The 20,140-nt window shown below is 40.1% G+C and overlaps 1 protein-coding gene across 3 annotated transcripts in view; it reads left to right on the top strand.

The window, feature by feature from the left end:
- The first annotated feature begins 2,515 nt into the window (after positions 1–2,515).
- The window catches only part of FAM122B (family with sequence similarity 122B), a 42,822-nt gene continuing 25,197 nt past the window's right edge, over positions 2,516–20,140 (top strand). The window contains exons 1-3 of one of the 3 annotated variants that reach the window (XM_012553268.3): positions 2,516–2,603; positions 2,988–3,175; positions 4,685–4,763. In XM_012553268.3, coding sequence (XP_012408722.1) covers positions 3,066–3,175; positions 4,685–4,763 — 189 coding nt within the window. In that variant the 5' untranslated portion in view covers positions 2,516–2,603; positions 2,988–3,065. The other 2 variants (XM_023506951.2, XM_003774807.4) reach the window with 2 other exon arrangements.

Genomic DNA, 20,140 nt, shown 5'->3' with positions numbered 1-20,140 from the left:
GATGTCAACTTTCTGTTACCTAGGAACGGTACTCCCCAAAGGACATCACAATCTGGCTTTACCCTATTATGAGGATTAAGCCCCTCTTACTTTCCGGCTATTATAACTAACGATCTGCAAATTAAGACCAAAGCTCCAATCTCCCATATCAGATAAATCCCCAAAGAAACAGGGTAGCAACTTGAACAAATATTGGACATCCTTATGCACAAAAAACCACTTAGTTTCCTCTATTGGTTTCATATTCTTTTGGTGATTTCCTCTATTAGTGATCCTAATCTGTTTCAAACTCTTCACCCATAGGGACCAAATCCACTAGTTATTCAATAAATATATATTTTTACTACCCAATTTTTCCAGGGACCGGGTCACTTGCGTGAGGAAAGGAGTGGAAGGAATAGAAAAGAAACAAATATATACAGAAAGCATATTTGTATACTTTCTGTTCTGTGGGAACTATCAGGAATTGAAACATAGAAACAGAAAGAATATGATAACAATTTCAACCATGTAGTTTGCACAAAAGTGCAAAATGATGCCCCCATCATTTTGCCTCCCCAGTGGGGGAGGAGAGTGTTCTCGACTCATAATTTCATCAGGTTAGGGCATCCTCCCACAGAGACCGATCAGAGACTCATCTACAATTTGGGCTTAAGAGAAATCTGAGATATGGAAGCTAGATGGTTTGCTTGCCCATGGTCGGTCACACAGGTAGTATGTGTTAAAAAAACAAAGACATGAAACGAAGTGTTTCAGACCAAGGCTGGCGGGCCCCCTACCTGAAATGCCACATTATCTTTCAGGCAAAAAATACAAAGCGTTAGGTGAGAGATGCAGAAGACCCTTACCCAAAATGACTACTCAGAGATCATCAAAATAGAAAGCAGAAAGGTTGTTTATTAATAAATTCTCATGAGAATGAGCCCTTCTACCGCGAGTTTTCTCTTTCCCTCCTCGCGGTGGAATTGCTCATTCTCATGAGAATTTATTAATAAACAACCTTTCTGCTTTCTATTTTGATGATCTCTGAGTAGTCATTTTGGGTAAGGGTCTTCTGCATCCCTCAGTTGGGGGCTCTCCGGGATGGGGTCTTTGGGGGAGACGGCTGTGTGCACCCCGGACAGGGACAGGCACCAACGGAGTAGTGTTTCTTCATGGTCTCTGGCTCTGGGTGAGCAGCCTCCCTCCCCTCTTAGACAACGACCCGAGGCAGGGATACTTAGTGGAAAGCAGAATTGAAGAAACCTTTCTGCTTTCTATTTTGGGTGATCTCTGAATACATCCCTCAAAGTTACAAAGTGAAAACAAAGCTTTAAGAAGTAAAAGAGCGATTAAAGTGGGGTGAGAATAATCAAAGACAAACAGTTTGGTGGAAATAAGCAGGGCAAAGATGTTTGCAGGTTGATAGGGTGAACTTAAAAGAGTATTTTTGAAAAGAGTACAGTCGGTTTTCAAGTACCAACAGGATTTTCCCCCTGAGCTATAACCATACTGGAGGCTCAAAAGATTCCAGTTCTCACAAAACTTTACCTGATTTAGAGCTGAAAGGTCAGCAGCAGAGCCAGGAATTTAAACCCATCTCCTCTGGCTGAAGTCATGCCTCTGAATCATGATTTGTCACGATCAGCTGTCTTAGTTCCTGCACATGTTGGAACTGAATTCCTGCTCTTTTTCTTTTAAAGATTTTCTAAGTTGCATTTCTATAGCTCTTGGTCACTTGCGATTCAACTCTTTCCTCATAATACGGTAATTGTCCCCATTTTACAGATGCAGAAACTGAGGCTCTGAGAGATGAAATGATCTGTCCCTTATCACACTGCGAGTAATTTGTCAGAGGGGAGACCTAAGTCCTTCTGATTTTAATTCTATCTACTAGTTGGTTCTCTCTATTGGTTGGTGCTGCTCTTACTTAAACGTACTGGTAAAGGAAATAAGGACGAGTTTTTCCATCTTCTTAGCTTTAAAGAGTAAAAAGACTAAATGACATTTTCCGAAAAGGGGGAAGGATTTATAAAAATTGCGTGGAGATAGAACCATACAGTTCTTACAAGATTTTTCTTCTTTCTTTATCTCCCTTTGACCTAGTGCTTCCCATTTGAGCATCTTAAATAGCTGCACAGATGTTCACTACAATTCAATAAGAAATCGGTCTTCCCTTCCCCCACTCCCAAAGAAAGCCCACCAGAACTGGCGGATTTAGGTAATTTCCCTGATTGGCCATGGAGTCACCCGGGGGTAGGAGTGGGAAGGAATAGAGGGGCTTTGGGGTCCTTAAGCTTCCTCCTTCAGCCATTGGCCCGAGCCCCATCCTGGAAGGAGCTGCTCGTATTCCACCAGCCTATTGGTCCCTTTCAAATTCTAGCGCCAGGACCCATCTGCCAATAGTTACTACCTGAACGCCCCGCCTCCGGCAAAGGCTCCTCCTTTTCGCGGAGTTGTTTTCTTGCGCATGCTTCCTGGGAGCTGACGCGCCGGGGTGTTTGCAGAGCGCCTGCGCAGGAGTGGCGGAAAGAGGGCGGGCCCTGCTGTTGCTGAGGCTTCGGAAGCTGTGGCGACGGCGACGGCGACGGCGACGGCGGCGGCGGAAGCTGTACAGGCAGCAGGTTGTAGTTTTTGTTTTGGCTTCAATCCGCCAGCTGGTTCTCCGGGGCTGTTCCTGCCGGCCTGAGGAAGAGGAGGAGGAGGAGGAGGAGGAGGATTGGCTACATCTGCCCCTATCTGGTCGGGTGGAGGGGAGTGGGGAATCTAGAATTAGCGGGGCGAAGTCCCGGGACGGAGCATGGGGGGCTGGGCCCAGGCCCAAACCCAGACCCAGGCCCAGGCCCTACCAGTGCTGGGCTTTTGCCCCGCGTCGTGTGATCGGCTATCAGGGTGGCCGCGATGTTTCTAGACCCCGGGGAAGGCGGCAGTATGAGCCTCCCCTTCTCCTTCTAGAACCACCACCTTCGCCTGCTGCTTCCTTCTCTTCCCCCCTCCCTGTCCTGCAGTGAGTGGGAGCCGAGAGAACCTCGAGTTGAGAATCGACCCCCAGGCCATCCCCACATCCCGATACCCAGCCTCCCGGCATGGCTCAGGAGAAAATGGAGTTGGACCTGGAGGTGCCGACTGCCACCGCCCCCCCTGATGGAGGCAGCCTGAGGAGATCCAACAGTGCTCCCTTGATCCATGGGCTCAGGTGGGTAGGAGGTGGGTGGGGAATACAGAGCTTAAGCTCTGAGCCCCTGGTAAGCCACCTACCCTCTCCAGTGCAACTGGGAGGCTCTGGACCCAGGGGCTTTTGAGGGCAATCGGAGTGTAGCTGATGGAGGGGGGGTCGGGCAGGAGGGAGGGCTCGCAGGAAGGGGGGGGGGCGGCAGGCTTGCTTACAAAAGGGTTAAGCAGGTCCGGTATGAGGGTGGGATGACAGTTTGGAGGAAGAGGACTTGAAGAGAGGGAATCTGAGTACTTGTCCTGATGTAAAGTGACCTGCAGGGTTGGCTGCATGCTTTGACAGGTTGTGTGGCCTCCCTGATTCTGAGCAACCAATGTCAATCTGAAACTTCCGGAGTTGGCTGGCTTCAACTTAACACCTGTTTCGAGAGGCATTGAGGGATTTGCCTTCCTTGTAATATTACAAAGAAAGAACCTACACTAAAGCATATTTTAACTGACGGCTTAGTGATGAAGCCATTTCTCTTGAGGTGATTGAAAGTGATTCGCAGTAGGAAATAATATATCATTTACAGACCCTAAGTTTGGTTACCAGAAATACTTTGATGCACTGAAGAATCTGTGATTGCACTCATGTGAGCCAACGTGGGCACTTCATCTGAAGATGTAGACCATAACTTTTTCATTTGATGCCAGCCAAAAAAAAAAAAATCCAACACCAAATTAACCCAACCCTTTGAAATGTAGTTTAGATCGAGGAAATAGTGAGATTAGAAGATTTAGGAAATTGTATAATCTTAAACTTGAATGTTGACTTATTAACTGGATGTATTTTTCTGATCGACTAAAACATTAATGAGATTTTTCTATATATGTATTTTCCATATTTCCATTTTTGTATATGTGTATTTTCCGGGTCTTTTCTATCAATATTTTATAAGCAGCATTTTTGAAAATTATATTTGACTAGATAGATTTGCCTCCATATGGTCTTGGAGTTGTGGAATTCATCAAGAATATCTGATTTAAGCACCAAATGGAAATGTGAAACAACCTGTTGAACATTTATTTGTGTCAACTTAGGTGTAGATCAGCTATTTTGATCAGTCTTTTTTTTTTTTTTTTTTTGCTATTTTTTTTTTAACTTGAGGGGAAGGATAGCTTGATTATTTGAGGTTGCTTTCACATGGTAAGATCAGAAATTCAAAAAAGCTCTTTGGTGGCCTAAGACTTTTCAGATTTGAGGAGCAAATAGTAAATAATACCAATTCTTGACCAAAATTTATACTTTTCTAAAAACACATTATTGCTCATGAGATATATAGTTCTTTTGTGTGATGAAGTATTCATTTAAGAGGGAGTACGTGCTAATGCAAAAAATAATGCATTAGGAATCTGGAGACCTCAGTGAGTCACTTAACCTGATGAAAAGGTTGAAATCTTGAGTCTTTGATAGTTGCTGGCAGTTTGACAAGAAAACAAGTGAAAATGTTTTTGATAAGCAGATATGGTAACAATTCTACTTATTTTCCAGTGATAATTCGCAGATTTTTCAGCCTTATGTAATCCGAACCCGGAGGAATAGTACAACAGTGATGAACCGTCACAACTTGGTAAGTTTATCAGTAAATATCTGAACCACAGAGAATGTGCTGACCAGCACTGGTGGGAATTTCTCATACACATAAAACCACAGGTCTAATCTCTATTCCTTTCTGAACTTTTTAAGACAGGAAAAAATTTTTTACCCTTCAGATATAGCTTTTCCTTAAAATTAAGTGCTAGATATGTTGTAGTAGCAAGAAATTTAGTATTCAGACATTGCTGAAAAATCTAATTAACTAGTGAGGTTTTTGTTTGATGTTTACTCTGTAAATAGCAATTTTATGTTTCGGAGGCTTTGTGAAATTTATCTACTACCATGGGAATTTGTTTTTTAAAAGTGATTATCATTTGTTGGTACATAATTCTGAAAGAAGTCAGTATTAATTTAAAATTATACCTCACAATGTTTTGTAATTATTCCAGGATGAAAAAAAAATCAAAGGTTATATTGTTTGATTAGTATATGTGGGATCATGCTACTTAAAAAATATATAGGCCTTTCTAAAAAGTTTGCCTGCTCTGTTTTGATGTTCTCTGAAGATTTACCATCAATTTTTTTTTTTTTTTTTTTTTTTTTACTACTAAGATTCTTGAAGAATATATTATCTTGTTACTGGCTGTTAGAATTAGAAGAAATTAGAATATGGTTCTATTAATCTATTTTCAATAATTTCACCAATCAGTGGGAAGAAAGGTGCTTATTTCTTAGGGAGTTCCATTTCTCAATGAAATCACAAGTCCAATTCCTATTTTTCTCCCTATCTCCAGCCATTAAACATCTACATATCAAATACCATTTGAGATACAAATATTAATGGCATACCCTTATGCTCATGGAGTTTATGAAGTAGTAAGATGGAACAAAATTAAATCAAAATGAAACATACCCACTTCAGTATACTATGCAGAGTTATCTTTAGAAGTCTAAGGAGGGAAAGGTTATTCAAAGTCAGTGATGGGGAAAGTACAGATGGTTGAGAAGATAGCATTGGGACTTGCTGAACCTTAAAAGAAGAGTTCAGTGGATAGCGTCACCAGCAGCAAAAAATGGTAATATTGTTGAGAGCAAAAGAAGAAACTAGTAGTATGAAAAGCAGAAAAACCAAAAGTATAGCAATTTGAAGCCATTTAGTCTAGGGGTAAATGACCTATGGTGACAACTGAGGACATCACAATAGGAATCGTGATTAACAAATCAACAAGCCTTGTAATGAGACTTCTTCATACTTTCTAGAGTTCTCCATTTAATTGGTTTCCCTAATCTTGACTAGAGGAGTTAACATTGTATGAGTGGGAGCAGTAACAGTAACAATATTAAAAAGAAACATTGAAACATTAAAATAGAGAAGTAATAGCATTAACAAGGGAAGGTGTGTTCCTAAGTGGCCAAGATGCAGTCTATAAAAGTTTAAAGTTACATTTAGAAACTTGAGAATTGGGAGAATTAGGCTACTTAGATACACTAAATAGATTCCTCCCTCCCCAAGTGTTAAGCTGTTACACATCTAGTTGTTGCAGAGACTCAATGGACCCATGTGAAGAACTGGGGAGAGTCTTTGCTCTTAGAACAAGAAGCAAAAAATCCAGCGCTGTACTGGAAGTTGGATAGAAAAAACTAAACTTTGTATCCTCAGAATTCCTCTAAACTCTGTCATCTCTATAGTGATCTTAAACAATTCAGATGAGTTTGGATATTCTGGGAGATGGGGTACAAAGGGAGTCATCATCCACAGCTGGGGGATGGCATAATCCATCTTTCTAGAGGAACAGAGTACTGGAAAAATACTGAGTCCTAGTGCAGTGTGGTGAAGGGAAAGGGTAATTGCCTCCTGGAGCCTAGACTGTAGATTAAATTTCTCATTTACTCAGAGACTAGAGGAGGAGGGCTACTAATGGGACTATGACTTTACTTATAGAAGTTGTATAAATTTTAAAACCTTGAAAGTACTTAACATCTCTTCTGATATTTAACAACCCAACTGAACAACATGTCTTAAGTCAAAGATATATAGAGAAGCTGACTTTAGAATGTGTCTTAGCTGTACTACATTGAGGATTAAATACTGGTTGACACAGTTTTAGTGATGTGCTTATATATTATTTGAGTGGGTTTGTTTTTAGGTTTCTACCTAAGTATGTTGATTTAGCTATTAATTAAATAAGCACCTATAATTTAAAAAAAAAACAAAAAACAAAAACCTGGTTTTCTAGTTCATCTCAGAATTAAGAGTATTAGAGACAGGTATGTAAACAGCCTCAGGAAATGACTAAATCATAAAGAGCAGAATGTTTAAAAAGAATAGCATTTCCAGGCTGCTGAGGGTAGGGTCAAAGGATGCCTAGCATGGAAGTAGCCTCCTGAGACATTATTGTAATTTTGGGCCAGTATAATAATGGGGTTTGTAATACTGACCCTGAGCCATGAAGAAAGATTAAATTATGTTCGACATAGTCATATTGATAACGAAAATAATCCTCTAGAGCATTGTTGTCAAACGCAAATAGAAACAGGAGCACCCGAAACTATACATAAGAATCGCGCAGGGCTACATATTGACCTAGTAGTAAAATGTTATATTATCTTGTGTTTTATTGAATTTGTATTTATTTTGTCATATATTTCTCAATTCCGTTTTAATCTGGTGTGAGCTCTACTCAGGTGTGTAGGGACCACATGTAGAGTCCCTGGGTCACATATTCAACATCTCTGCTATACACCATAGCTTCTTCTTCTTCTTTTTTTTTTTTTTTTCATTGTTTAAAATTTTTTATTGCTTCTAATTTGTAAAGTAAAATAATTCATGATAGAGAAATGCATAAAGAAATTCACTGCAACAGTACAAACTAGAGTGAAAACAAAGAAAATAGAGATGGTTTAAGTAGATGCCTTTAGCATGGTGAAGTGAATTTATAATATTAAGCAGAGTCAGAAAGGCCTGGATTCTAATCCTATCTTAGATATTTCATAGCAGTAACCACATAGCAAACCACATAGCAGTCACCACATCAGTATCTTCATCTGTGAAACTAAAGAGATAGACCTGGTGATCTCTAAGATACCTTTTATCTCCAAATCTATGATCCTTTGATCAAAATCAGAAAATACAATCCACTGTATTTATCAATGGAATTCATAAATACTATTATTGATATAAATATAATGATATTTGCTTTGAACAAGTACTTTAGCGGTACATAGCATGTAATCTAACAAATGAAAACATCTTGAAAGGGTATATACTATGCATTCTAACATGATTTCTCACTTCTGCCTACATTGATTATTCAAATAATTTCTAATAAATTTTCCTGTCTCTAGTCTTTCTGCCTTCTAATTATATTTCATTGCTGCCAGATTCATCTTATAGATACAGTTCTATTTCTCTGCTCAAAAATGTTCATTGACTCCCTACAGCAAATTATTTTGCTTGATATTCAAAGTAAGCCATAATCTGGTGTCACATTATCTTATCAGTTTAATTTCATGCTTTCTTCTCCCCATTCTCCATGCTCTTGCCAAAAGGGACTATCAACCATTCCTCTAAATGTTTCTTTTCTTTCTTTCTTTTTTTTTTTTTTTTTTAATAATTATAACTTTTTATTGACAGAACCCATGCTTGGGTAATTTTTTACAACATTATCCCTTGCACTCACTTCTGTTCTGACTTTTCCCCTCCCTCAGATGGCAAGCATAGACCATAGCTTCTTAAACTGTGATTTGGAACCCCATATGGGAGCCTAGTAACTGAATCTGGGGAATGTGAAATTATGATTTGTTTTCAGTAAATGTTTCATTTGTGTACCTAATTTATTTACCTATATACCTGGGATCGTGTAAAAATTTCTCAGGTAAAGAGGGGTCTTGAATGGAAAAAGTTTAAGAAGCCCTGGGCTGAAGCCTTCAATCAGTTGGAATTCTGTTACTGAAGAGGTCTACTGCCAGTGCATTTGATAGATCCTGGGGCCTAGGTGAAATGTATAAGACTAGACAGTAACTCGTGTTTCCCTAGCACATTCTACAGGCAAATAATGTGAAGAGGTAATGAAAGTAAAATGAAGAAACTAAATCTAAGAGGTTGTGACTTGTCAACTGCTAAGTGTTGGACCTAGGATTCTAAGCCTTGGTTCTCTTGGCTACAAGTCCAATGCTTGTTCCATTTGTTCACTCTCCTGCTGAAAGTTCAGAATCACCTTTGCTACATCTGTTTCAGGAGTTGTGCTCCTTGATGGTTCTGTTTAAGTAGTAGTCAGTTTGTGAGGCCCTGTAGGAATGTATTTCATCAAGACTATTGAAGCGCAAGATGGAACAACTAGAAAGAGCAGCCGCAGCCCACTGAAAATATATTTGGTACACGAGCTACTTTGATTATTTGGGTCATGAGATGAAAGGCATAGAGGAGGGGCTTTGGTCTGCACAATTGGGGGAAATACACCAATGAGACCATGGATTTATCAAATCATCGTAACACCAAGTATGAAACAACCTGGTTTCCCAACCCCCAGTGGCCAAAGCATCAAATTCAATGAGGTTGAGGGTGATTAGGGTAAGAAACAAGCACGCTGATTGTGGTAAGAAGTGATAGATCATAGTCTGACAGCAAAGGACATAAACTTAATGAAAAGCAGATGGAACTCAAAATGCCGAGCAATTTGGTGCCATGCAGCTTAGGAAAAAACAGTCTGTGGCGTCCCAGTAGCCCCTGAAGACATACTACTGTACAATACAACAATAATATTTGCCAATGACTTTGGTCTACTGAGAAAAGGATCAGGATCAACTGTTTAAGACAGGGAAATGTGTATGTAATATATTTTTAAAAGATTTTCATTCCAAGTAGTTAAAACTTTAAGCAGATAGATTTTATTAACTAGAAGTCACATCTGGAACATTTCACTGCCAAGGGTGCAGTGTAAATAAGGTATTACTTGGATTTCTCTTTCCTAGCCAAAAGGCATCCTCTCTGCTAGTATTTGTGTCCTGTGGGCAAGGTACTTTACATATGGAATTCGAGAAATTTGAGAATTGGAAGGGGGCCACAAGATGGGGAGTCTAGTCCATACCTGCTCCATTATACCTGATAAGTGCTTATCCCACTTTGACTTGAACAGAACTCAACAAGTGCCTGGCTAGCCCATTCCAGTCTTGGATAACTGATGGTTAGGAAGCTGTAACTCACATCCAGTCAAGTTTGCCTTTTTTGTAATTCCAACCCATTGTTTCTAGTTTTGCCTTCTGGAGTCAAAGAGAGCAAGTCTAGTACTCCTTTCCATATAATAGCCCTTGAAGTACTTGAAGAAGCCTTTCGTGTAGCCACTGAATCTTCTCTTTGTCATACTAAGCACTCCCAAGTTCCTTTACCTGATCCTCATATGGTGGGCTTAAGATCCTTCATCATTCTGGTTGTCCTCAACATTCTAAACACTGTCTAGCTTATCATTAGTATCCTTCCTAAAATCTGGTACCCAGAACAGCACTCAGTGTCCCAAAATTTGTGTGACCAGGTCACAAGATAGTGAAATCACCTTATTCCTGGAAGCTAAGTTCTTCAACGTGGCCCAATATTACATTTGGTTTTTAGCTGCCAGATCACGTTAGTGACCACTACTGAGCTTTATTCTCTTATGAACCTCTAGATCTTTTTATAGACAAACTATTACCTAACCATATCACTAAGTCTTGAACTTGTAAAATTGACTGCTCACACCCAAGTGTAAGACTTCATTTACACCTATTCCTACTGAACAGTATTTTTATTCGATTCAGCCCAATTTTCAGATCCATCGAGATCTTTTTGGATGCTGAATCCATCACCCAGTGTATAAGCTAATTCCTCCCAGCTTTGTGTCATCTGCAAATTTAATAAGGATGCTTTTATCTGAGTTATTGATAAAAATGTGAAACAGCACAGATCCCTGGAGTACTCCATGGGAGGCTTCCTTTCAAACTAATGTGAAGTCATTAATGGCTATTTCTTGAGTCAGGTCAGCTCAGAATCCATTTATTTGCACTGTCTAACTTTAAACCCACATCTCTCCATCTTTTTCATATTATCAACTGATTTGCTAAGATCCAGATAAGCTATATCTGTAGCATTCCCCTCACAGACTGTTTTAGTAAGAGTAAGTAATTATATTGGTACAGGAAAACTTCCCAATGAGGAAACTCCTACCAATACAGGTAGGTGAACATATTCTCTGCAACTTAATACTGGTGTTACCCAGTAATTAGCATTTATATAGTGCTTTCTCTGTGCCCGGTGCTTTACAGATATCTCATTTGATCCTCATAAGAGCCTTGGGAGCTAAGTGCAATTCCTATCTCTATTTTCCAGTTGAGGAAACTGAGGCAAATAGAAGTGAAGTGACCTAATCACACAGCTCATAAGTGTCTAAGACTGGATTGGTATTCCAGGCCCAGCATTCTATCCATTTTGTCACTTAGCTGCTTCTAAAGTCCTAGACAACTGTTCACAGCGCTAAGAAGTTAAAGGGACTTGCCCAGGGTGACACGACCTGTATATATGTATCAGAAGCAGGACTTTGTAACTAGGATTCTCCTGGCTCATGTGGGCTTATTAAAACTCCATAAATTAGAGGGAGATGCTAGGTGGACCTTGGTGTTGCTAATTGTTGTAGAGTGTGGCTGATGAAATCTCTAGAGAAAAAAGGAGTAGTAAGCAAAGAGCCTTGGCCAGAGAAAAGATCTCATTCCAGCCCATCTCCCAAGTGGGAAATAGGAAAGCTCTGGGAAGGATTCGGCTGCCCTCAGCCAGGAGGAAAGAGGTAGCAGAAAGCACCAAGTGTTTACCTTCCACAGGGGTAGCCATTGGTGTTCCACCTAGGCTTTAGGAATACTTGGTGAGGAACTGATGCAGAACTATAACCTTAGAATCAGAGGACTCAAAGCTAGAAGCAACCTTGAAAATTGTTATCACCATTATCAAAGTTATTTTTTTTTTTTTTTGGATGAATTGAGAGTGGAACCAGAAGATGAGGTGGGCATAGCAATAAGTGAGGAGGTAATATCTTTAAGCCTGCATTTCTAAAACTCTTCCATAGAGGATTTAATATCATTTAGTATGTCTTGATCCAACAAGATCCAGCTGCACAATTGAAGGAGAGGTACAGTTGTTGGTAGTATTAGTAATAACAGCATGAAAGGCAGCTTGGTATGGCAGACAGAGGGCTGGCCTCATGCAAAATGACTGTATGATCCTGAGCGGGTCACTTCACTTGCCAGTGCTCCAGGAAACCCTAATATTCTACACTGCAGAACAGCTGCCAGACTGTGTCAGTGATGAGACTCCCAACTTCACTGAGATCATAGGTCTGGACCAGATCCCCAGACCGACAACATAAGTAACAAAGATCAGAAGTCCAAGGCAAGAGTGGTTTGCAGACTAGGCCACAGTTTTACTTTTCATCAAAACACTGGCATATTTGTAAACACTGCTTATTAGGCAAGCAAGCTAGCCTAGAAAGCAGGAGATAAATATTATAATTTTAGCTCTGCCACAAACTGAATCATTGACTGTGGGCCAGATCGTGCTTTTCTGATGCTCGTTTTCATCCTCTAAAATGATGGGGTAAGACTAGCTGATCCTGAAGGTCCTGTCCCACTTTACAATTATCTGCTTCCCCAAGGCGGGGGAGAGGGAGGCGGGGAGCCACTAACTTGAGAGCTTTAAAAGACAATGTCATCTGTGGATTTGGGCCATCTCCTTTCAGCTGCTGGTGCCTTCAACATGATAGCCTTGCCAGGAAAAGGTTGGGTGCTCCAGAACTAGGTACAAAACACTATGTTGCCCATGATAGAAGCTCCAGAGAACAGGAGAGAGATGATTCTTGCTCTGAAAAGCTGACAGAAGTAGTAGTCATGTGGGTGCACGCCTATGAAAATGCTTGTTCTGTGCCCAGCACTGTGAGACCCCCCCCAGGAAGTAAAACAATATAAGACACTGTCATAGGGGCAGAGGCTATCCAATCCAGGGGGTTTTTAACCTTAGCTTTGTGTATTTAAAAAAAAATTGATATAAGGAGATTTTTTAAAGTTTCTCTTAATATCACATTTTTATCTTAATGTAATTTGTTTCCTTGGTATTGTATTATTTTGTACATTTAGAAACATTGTAATGAGTCCATATTCTTCAGTGGCCAAAGGGATACACACTATAAAGAGATTTAGAATTACGATCTAGTCAGACTTCCTTATTTAATGATTAGAACTCTTGAGTTGTAGGAAGATAGCTCTGTTCTAGGTCTACCTAGTAAGGAAAACTAGGATTTTAACCACATGCAGAAGCTTATCTTCTTGGGGCAACAAGATTTTAGCCATGTTTTAGTCCAGAGCATCCTGGTAAGAACTTTTAAAAGAATGACACCTAGTGGTCTTTTTAGGAATAATCTGTAAATGACAAACTTTTCCCCCCTCCTTTTTTAGTAACTTGGTCCATTTTTCTAAGATGTCACAACATTTTTGATCAGTGAAATGATTATCTATGGAATGTCTTAGAAGAACGTTAAGTTTCTGACATCTTTCTCAAGACTTACAAGTCATAACAAGGGTCTCGGCTATTTAGATTGCTTGCATTCTTTCTGGCCTACATGCATGTCCTTTGAGGGGACAAAAATCTTATAACAAATTGTCATCCTCAGCATTTGTAGCTAAAATTTTTTTAGACTTTTCCCCCCCCCGAACTCTTTTTAATAGTTCTTGTTTTGTTTTGTTTAACTCTTCTTTTGTTTAAACGGGGTATCCCAGAAGTCTTAGTGCAATCTGTAAGCTTTACTAACTTAGAACTACACTTCTGAGTAGTTCTGAGATCTTCTGTTCTCTTACTCCTTTTTTTTGCCCTACAATGTCATTAATAGATGGGACATAGTATTTTTATCCTTTCACTCTTTATCCCATCATTGCATGCTTGCTTTCCCGTTATCTACTCCTAAAGCACTGTTCTATGTTTATCAACCTTTGCCAAATCACCCATTTAGAGTTTAGCTGTAGACTCCCTTTTTGAAAAGCAAGAAAACAGGAATAGAAAGAAGCACTGTTATCAGCTGGTTAGCTGGATCTGTGATGGTGATTTGGATGTCCCCCCAACTGTGTAGGTGGCATTTTGTTCAGGTCTGTTCCCTTGGCTCATCAGTGTTCTCTTCTGAAGTGACCACTGAGGGTCTGCTCGATTTTTCACTTTCTCCTGATGTGCCAGATTTACCAGGGAAGCCCTTGGACTTCCGGCCTGTTCTTTATCCATACGTGCAGAATTCCTCAATTGTCCTTCCTCATACACTTTACTTCAGTCACATACAGGGAGGGTCAAACCATTTACTTTCCACTTCCTTCATTAAAATGTGTGACATTCCTCTGGCTGCCTGTACTTCTCTGTAATTCCATCTCTCCCGATGCCTCAGCCCTCCTGACACTAGTTGTCAGACTCATCCTGACTTCCAGTCCCTTCACCCCTCAGTCCTTTCTCAAGTTACTACCCTGCTTTTGACTTTCCTTCTTTCTCAACCTCATCCCTGTAGTTAATCCATTCCGCTCCCTATTATCTCCTTTGGAATCCTTTGTTCCCTTGGCTGTCCTGTTACTATTACTCGCTCTCCTCCAGAGCTCTCATCCTCCATTATCTCTGCAGTCTCTCTTATCTGCTCTTCTTTGTGAGATGCTGAGCAAAGCTGGAGGAAGTCAGACAAACAATGATGCCAGTTTGGTATGGTATAAATGTGCTATCCAACTTCAAGTGGGCCATCTCTGCAGGAAGGTAATCCTTTTATTCTCCTAACAGATTTTGTATCGTACTCCCTCACAGATGTTGTTCTAACCCTCTTTTCTCTTCATGCCTTCTAAACCTCTTTCTCCTGCCCCCTGGTATCAGCTGAAGACCCTTGCTTGACTGAATGGCTATGTACCATGAGCTCCATTTCCTCTTACCCTTCCTTCACCTAAAAGCCCTAACAGGATCTTCCATTCTTTCCTCCTTTCACCCATTCTTTGGTAATGAAGTTGCCCTCATCCCTGCCAAGTCCATCCACTCTACTTGTGAACTCAGTCCCATTCCATCCCATCTCTGTTAGCAGATTATATATACCATGGTGCTTTCCTTTTTAACCTCTGTCTAGTGTTCCTTTTCTCTCAATCCTTAAGGGAATTTTGCTTGGTTCTATTGTCCCCCAAATATCATTTTATATTTCTCCTCCTTTTTTCAACCAAACTCTTAGGATATGGCTGCATTCACCGTCTCTACTTTCTCACCTTTCACTCACTTCTCAGTGCTCTGCAATCTGATTTCCAACTTCATCAGTCAACTAAAACTACCCCTGTCTGAAGTTACTGGTGATCTCTTAATTGTCAGATTTGATAGTTGGGGGATTTTTTGTCAGTCCTCCTCCTTCCTGATCTTCACCCTCTCGGATACGTCACCTTTTTTAGGTTTTAGTAACAATAATCTGGCCTGATTCTCCTCTTCCCTGCTCGATGTGTTCTTCCTCAGTCTCCTGTGCTAGACCTCATATTTATGAGCACTTGGAAGATCCATCCAAGGCCCTATTCTCTTTGAATGCTTTTTGTCATCAGTTCCTGTGTCTACACCACTTTTTCACAGATCTCTATCTAGCCCCAGTCTCTCTTGTTCCCTTTCAGTTCCCCCATTACCATTTACCTATTGAATGTTCCAAATGGATGGCCTGGAGAGCCCAGTTCATCATGTCCAAGATGGAACTCCCCTATTTTCCTTTGCAACTTCACTCTCTTCCAGGCTTTTCTCCCTTGACTTGAAGGTACTCCCCATACTTGATGCTCATCTTAGATTCCTCACTTTCTCCTTCAGTTTCTGCAGCGACATCTCTTGGCATCCAGGCCCCTTTCTTTATCTGCATAGTTACTGTCTTCATTTTGACTCTCTGTACTTTTCACAAAGACCCAGGTTTCTTAACTTTTTCTGTGGGGGGGGGGGGGGGAACCCCTTCTCAAAGTGATGTTTTCAGTACACAAAGGAAACCAATTGTATTGTCATGTACTTATGAAAATATTAAAAGTGGTTCACAAACTAGGTTAAATTTTTCTTTTAAAAATGAAAAATTTAAACATTAGCTATCTTTCTGGCCTAGATGACCACAATAGTCCCTTAACTGGTCTTTCTGGCTTTAGTCTCTCCCCCTAGGGAAGGGGAAAGGAAGAAGCATTTTCTCTAGCACCTATGTACCAGGTACTACATGCTAAATGATTTACAAATATTCTTACAACTACTCCAGGAGATAGGTACTATTATTATCCCTGCCTTCTAGATGATGAAACTGAGGCAGACAGAGGTTAAATGACTTACTCAGGGTCACCAGTAAGTGTCTGAAGTTAGATTTGAACTCAGAACTTTCTGACTCAGGCCTAGTTCTCTGTCCACTGTGCTACGTAGGTGCCTAAGTGATTTCCCTTAAGTGCGGATCTGACCATGATCCTCCTCTAATCTATAAACTCCACTGGTGCTCTTTAGGATAAAACATAACTGTTTTATTTACCCTTTCTCTCTTTTACAAATTAATTTTTATATGTATTTGTTCAGTAAACACACATTTATTTTTTTTCTCCATCTACCTTCCTGCAACAACTCTGGCTTTTTCCACACTTGACCACGCCCTGTCATTCCAGCATCATTGTCCAGAGCAGGATTTCACAGAACTACTCTTCTTTCTGTTCCTCATGCACGGAAATCCATCTCTTTTGCCCATGGCAGCAATACATTCCCTTTTCACCTTTGCCTCAGAAAATCCCTTTCTTCTATTAAGAGAGGGCTCAAGCACTGCCTTGTACATTGAGTCTTTCCTGTGACTTCTCCCTGAGGCCTTCAATTTATTAGGATTTCATCTCTGCTTTGCCATCGCCTATAAATGTTCTGCCTCCGTGATCCAGAATTTGGGAATTTCTCCCATCTGACCATAATCTGGTATTCCATCCTTCCCTGTGCTTCTGTCCTCCTCTTGCCTCCCTCTCGCCCCCGCTACTGCATTATTGCTCTGACCTCCCTTCTTAATTCTACAATTAGTTAACAAGACTGATGGACATGTATGCCATTGGGCCAGTCAATCTGCAAAGCAGGCTCTTTTTAAAAGGGGAAGCACTTGGCCAGGTACAGGAACACCTGCTCACCAATGGGTCTTTGTAATACCTCAGTACTCTTCTGAGCCTGGGGAGTTCTGCATTTTAGTGGTCTAAAGTGTCTGCACTGAGTCCAGCTTAGCATGAGGCCTTTGGAACAGCAAGGTTCCAGACTGCCCAGAATGGAAATGGAGCAGGTCAAAGCTCCCCTGTAGATCAATGGTCAAATTGGGCCCATAAGAAGCCCTTGGCCTTGCAGCCTGGGAAAGATCCCAGGACTAGGAAGGATTTTCTTTATTTTAAAAAAAAAAAAAAAGAAGAAGCAGCGACACCTTGTGGCCATTTAGGAGTAATGCTTAAACATCTGATTTCTCAGATTTTCTATTTAATGAATCCTCTGCTACTTAAACATGCTTCATATTTTGGTAAGTTCTGTACTTCCCCCCCCCCCCCCCCCCCCAAGATTTCCTTTAATTTGTGAATTATTTGATCACGTTTCATGTCTTAGAATTGACTAACACTGATTTCCTCAATTTTCTCTTGTATACCCTTGTCTTCTTTGAGAAGTTCTTCATTATAGATTGCCATTGTTCAGTTTTTGTACCTAAGTTCTTTTCAGACTTTCTCCCCAATGACTTTTTGATAATCTTTGTTTAACCTTGTTTATGACTTCCTGATTTTTTTTCAGTATTGACTGCTTCTAATGGTTGATACTAGAGCATCTGGGTGGTGCAGTAGATAGTGCTGGGCCTGGAGTCAGGAAGGCAAGTTCAGATTTCACTTTGGATACTTAATATTTGTATGATCCTGGGCAAGTCACTTAACTTCTGCTTGCCTCAATTTCCTCATCTGTAAAATGGAATCATAACAGCATTTAACCTCTCAGGGTTCTTATAAGGATCAAATGAGATAATATAGCTATCAATTATATAATGCATATGAATTATTCTTATATAAATACTTTGCAAACCTTAAGAGGTGCTTTATAAATGATTGCTATTATTTTGACACATTTGGTGATGTTTTGGTATGACGGATTACATTTGTATCTTAAGTTATATTTTGCTGGAGTGTTTTGGAGCAATTTTCTATATGACTCTCAATTGTTGACAATTTTTCTTTGAACTACTCGTTCCTGCCCTTTGACCTCTTCTCCGCTGGGCAATGGCACAGACATCTTAATTGCCTTTGTGAACTTATGCAAGTCACTTTCCTGCTCTGTGCCTTGATTTTTCTCTTCTCTAAAATAAGGAAGATGGATTAAATGATCCTCCAAGTCTTTTTTAGCTCTAACTCTGAACCCATGTTCTAAGTTACCTTATCTAGCTCTGTACTCGCCCAGGTCATTCTCCCACTTTTCAGAACTTTGTCATTTGTCTCATAGTCTTCTTATCCACTCAAACCCCTGCTTTTATATTTGTGGATTTAAATATACATGATGATGTTCTTTCACCCACTCTGCTCACTTGGCCCCAGCTTCTGTAGTCTATAGCTTTACTACTGTAGGCACATAATAAATCCCCGATTTAGAAATATTCTGCCGCTGTGATCAAGAAGTCTAAAATTTGGGCGGCTAGGTAACGCAGGGGATAGAGCACCAGCCCTGAAGTCAGGAGGACCTGGGTTCAAATCTGGCCTCAGACACCTAACACTTCCTAGCTGTGTGATCCTGGGAAAGTCACTTAACCTCAACTGCCTCTTGTAAAAAAAAAAACAAAACAAAACAAAATTCACTCTTTCACGTCCAGTGTCACGGCCCTTACTCTAGCCTCATTAGCTTCCTTCCCTTCCTGGTCATGATCCTATTATTGACGAGGCTAATAGTATTAAGCCAGCTAGCCTATAAAGCATTCTGGAAAGGTACCTGGCAGGGTTTTTTAGGACTGATCCTTATATGAAACGATTAGTTTCACATTTTTCTACTTAATAAGATAAGCTTCAAACAGGCTTCATATCCTTTTAGTAACTTTTATACATTTTGCTAACATTTCACTAAGTTAGTCAGTTATTTGATTATATATTTGCTATCTTAGGATATGTTTCTTCCCTCATACTGTTCTGTTGATATCACCTGCCTTTCTGTCCTTCATACTTGTCCTTGTACAAAATTGATATGATGGTCATTCGTCTTTTATAATTAAATTTTTCTTAGCCTGTTTCCCACGTACTTCCTGAGAAACTTTGTTTTCATTTTGTTGATTCTTAATTTGCTAGTATTTGTAGCCTTATCTGTTCTGTTATTCTTTTTCTTCTACCCTGTAACGAACTTTCTCCATAGGATCACAGAAGCTTTGTTCTTTTGTTCCTTATCTCATCATTGCTTACTTTCTTTCCCATTATCTTATGGTCTTGTAGCAATGGTCCCACATTTGTTAGCCTGACATTTTTGTCAGATGCCTTAGAGGACTCCGTCAGAGTTTGGCCCCTGAAGTTTTTCCTTTTTTGAAGAATGAAAATAGAAAACAGACATAAAAGGATTTATAATGAAGTAAAAACTCCCTTTCAGCAAATCCCTTTTTGGAAGTATCTTAATTAGAAGTGACAGTAGAGTCTATTTTAACTATTGGAAGAATTTGAGATGCATATGAATTAGGACTTAATAACAGATACTTGTCACTGAGTACATAGCTAACTCGGCAGCTCCTTTTGGAGCACAATGGTTTCGGTGCCTTGGAAGTAGTTGTAGATTTGGAGTCAGAGGACCTGGCTTCAAATCCTGGAACTGCCACTTGGTTTCCCATTTGGGGCAATTCATTTCACCCTCTGGGCCTCAGTTTTCTACTAGTGTTAAATGAGAGAGCTTCACTAGATGACTTCAGAGATTATTTCCAGCTCTCAATCTGTCAGTCCATGTTCAGGCTATGGAACCATAGATCTTGGGTAGTTATCTACGTGCCCCTGTGTTTTTCTCCTTTTCTTAACAGGTTGGACACTTCTCCCTCAGTTGTCTTATCTGCTTTCTGCTTTTATTTGGAGATTTGAGCATTCATATTGCTAGTCCCTTCAAATAACTCCTTCGCTAAGCTCATTAACCTTTTCAATTACTGTGAACTGTAGCTTCACCAATAGGCATAAAAATGGCCCCATCCTCCCTCTTATTCTCACTTGTGTTTTGCCTCTGTAATCCAGATCTTTTAATTCCTCTATCTGATCACAATCTATCCTTCCATCCCTCATATTTGCTAAAAATTTTGTCCATATTTAACATGTCACTAAGTTAATCTCTCTCTCTTTTTAAAAATTCTATATATGATATCCTGAATGAATTTCCAATGACTTCTTCCCCCAGGCTTG

Source organism: Sarcophilus harrisii, chromosome X (assembly GCF_902635505.1).
Source record: "Sarcophilus harrisii chromosome X, mSarHar1.11, whole genome shotgun sequence".
Lineage (NCBI taxonomy): Eukaryota > Metazoa > Chordata > Mammalia > Dasyuromorphia > Dasyuridae > Sarcophilus > Sarcophilus harrisii.
This window is presented reverse-complemented; position numbering and strand designations above follow the sequence as displayed.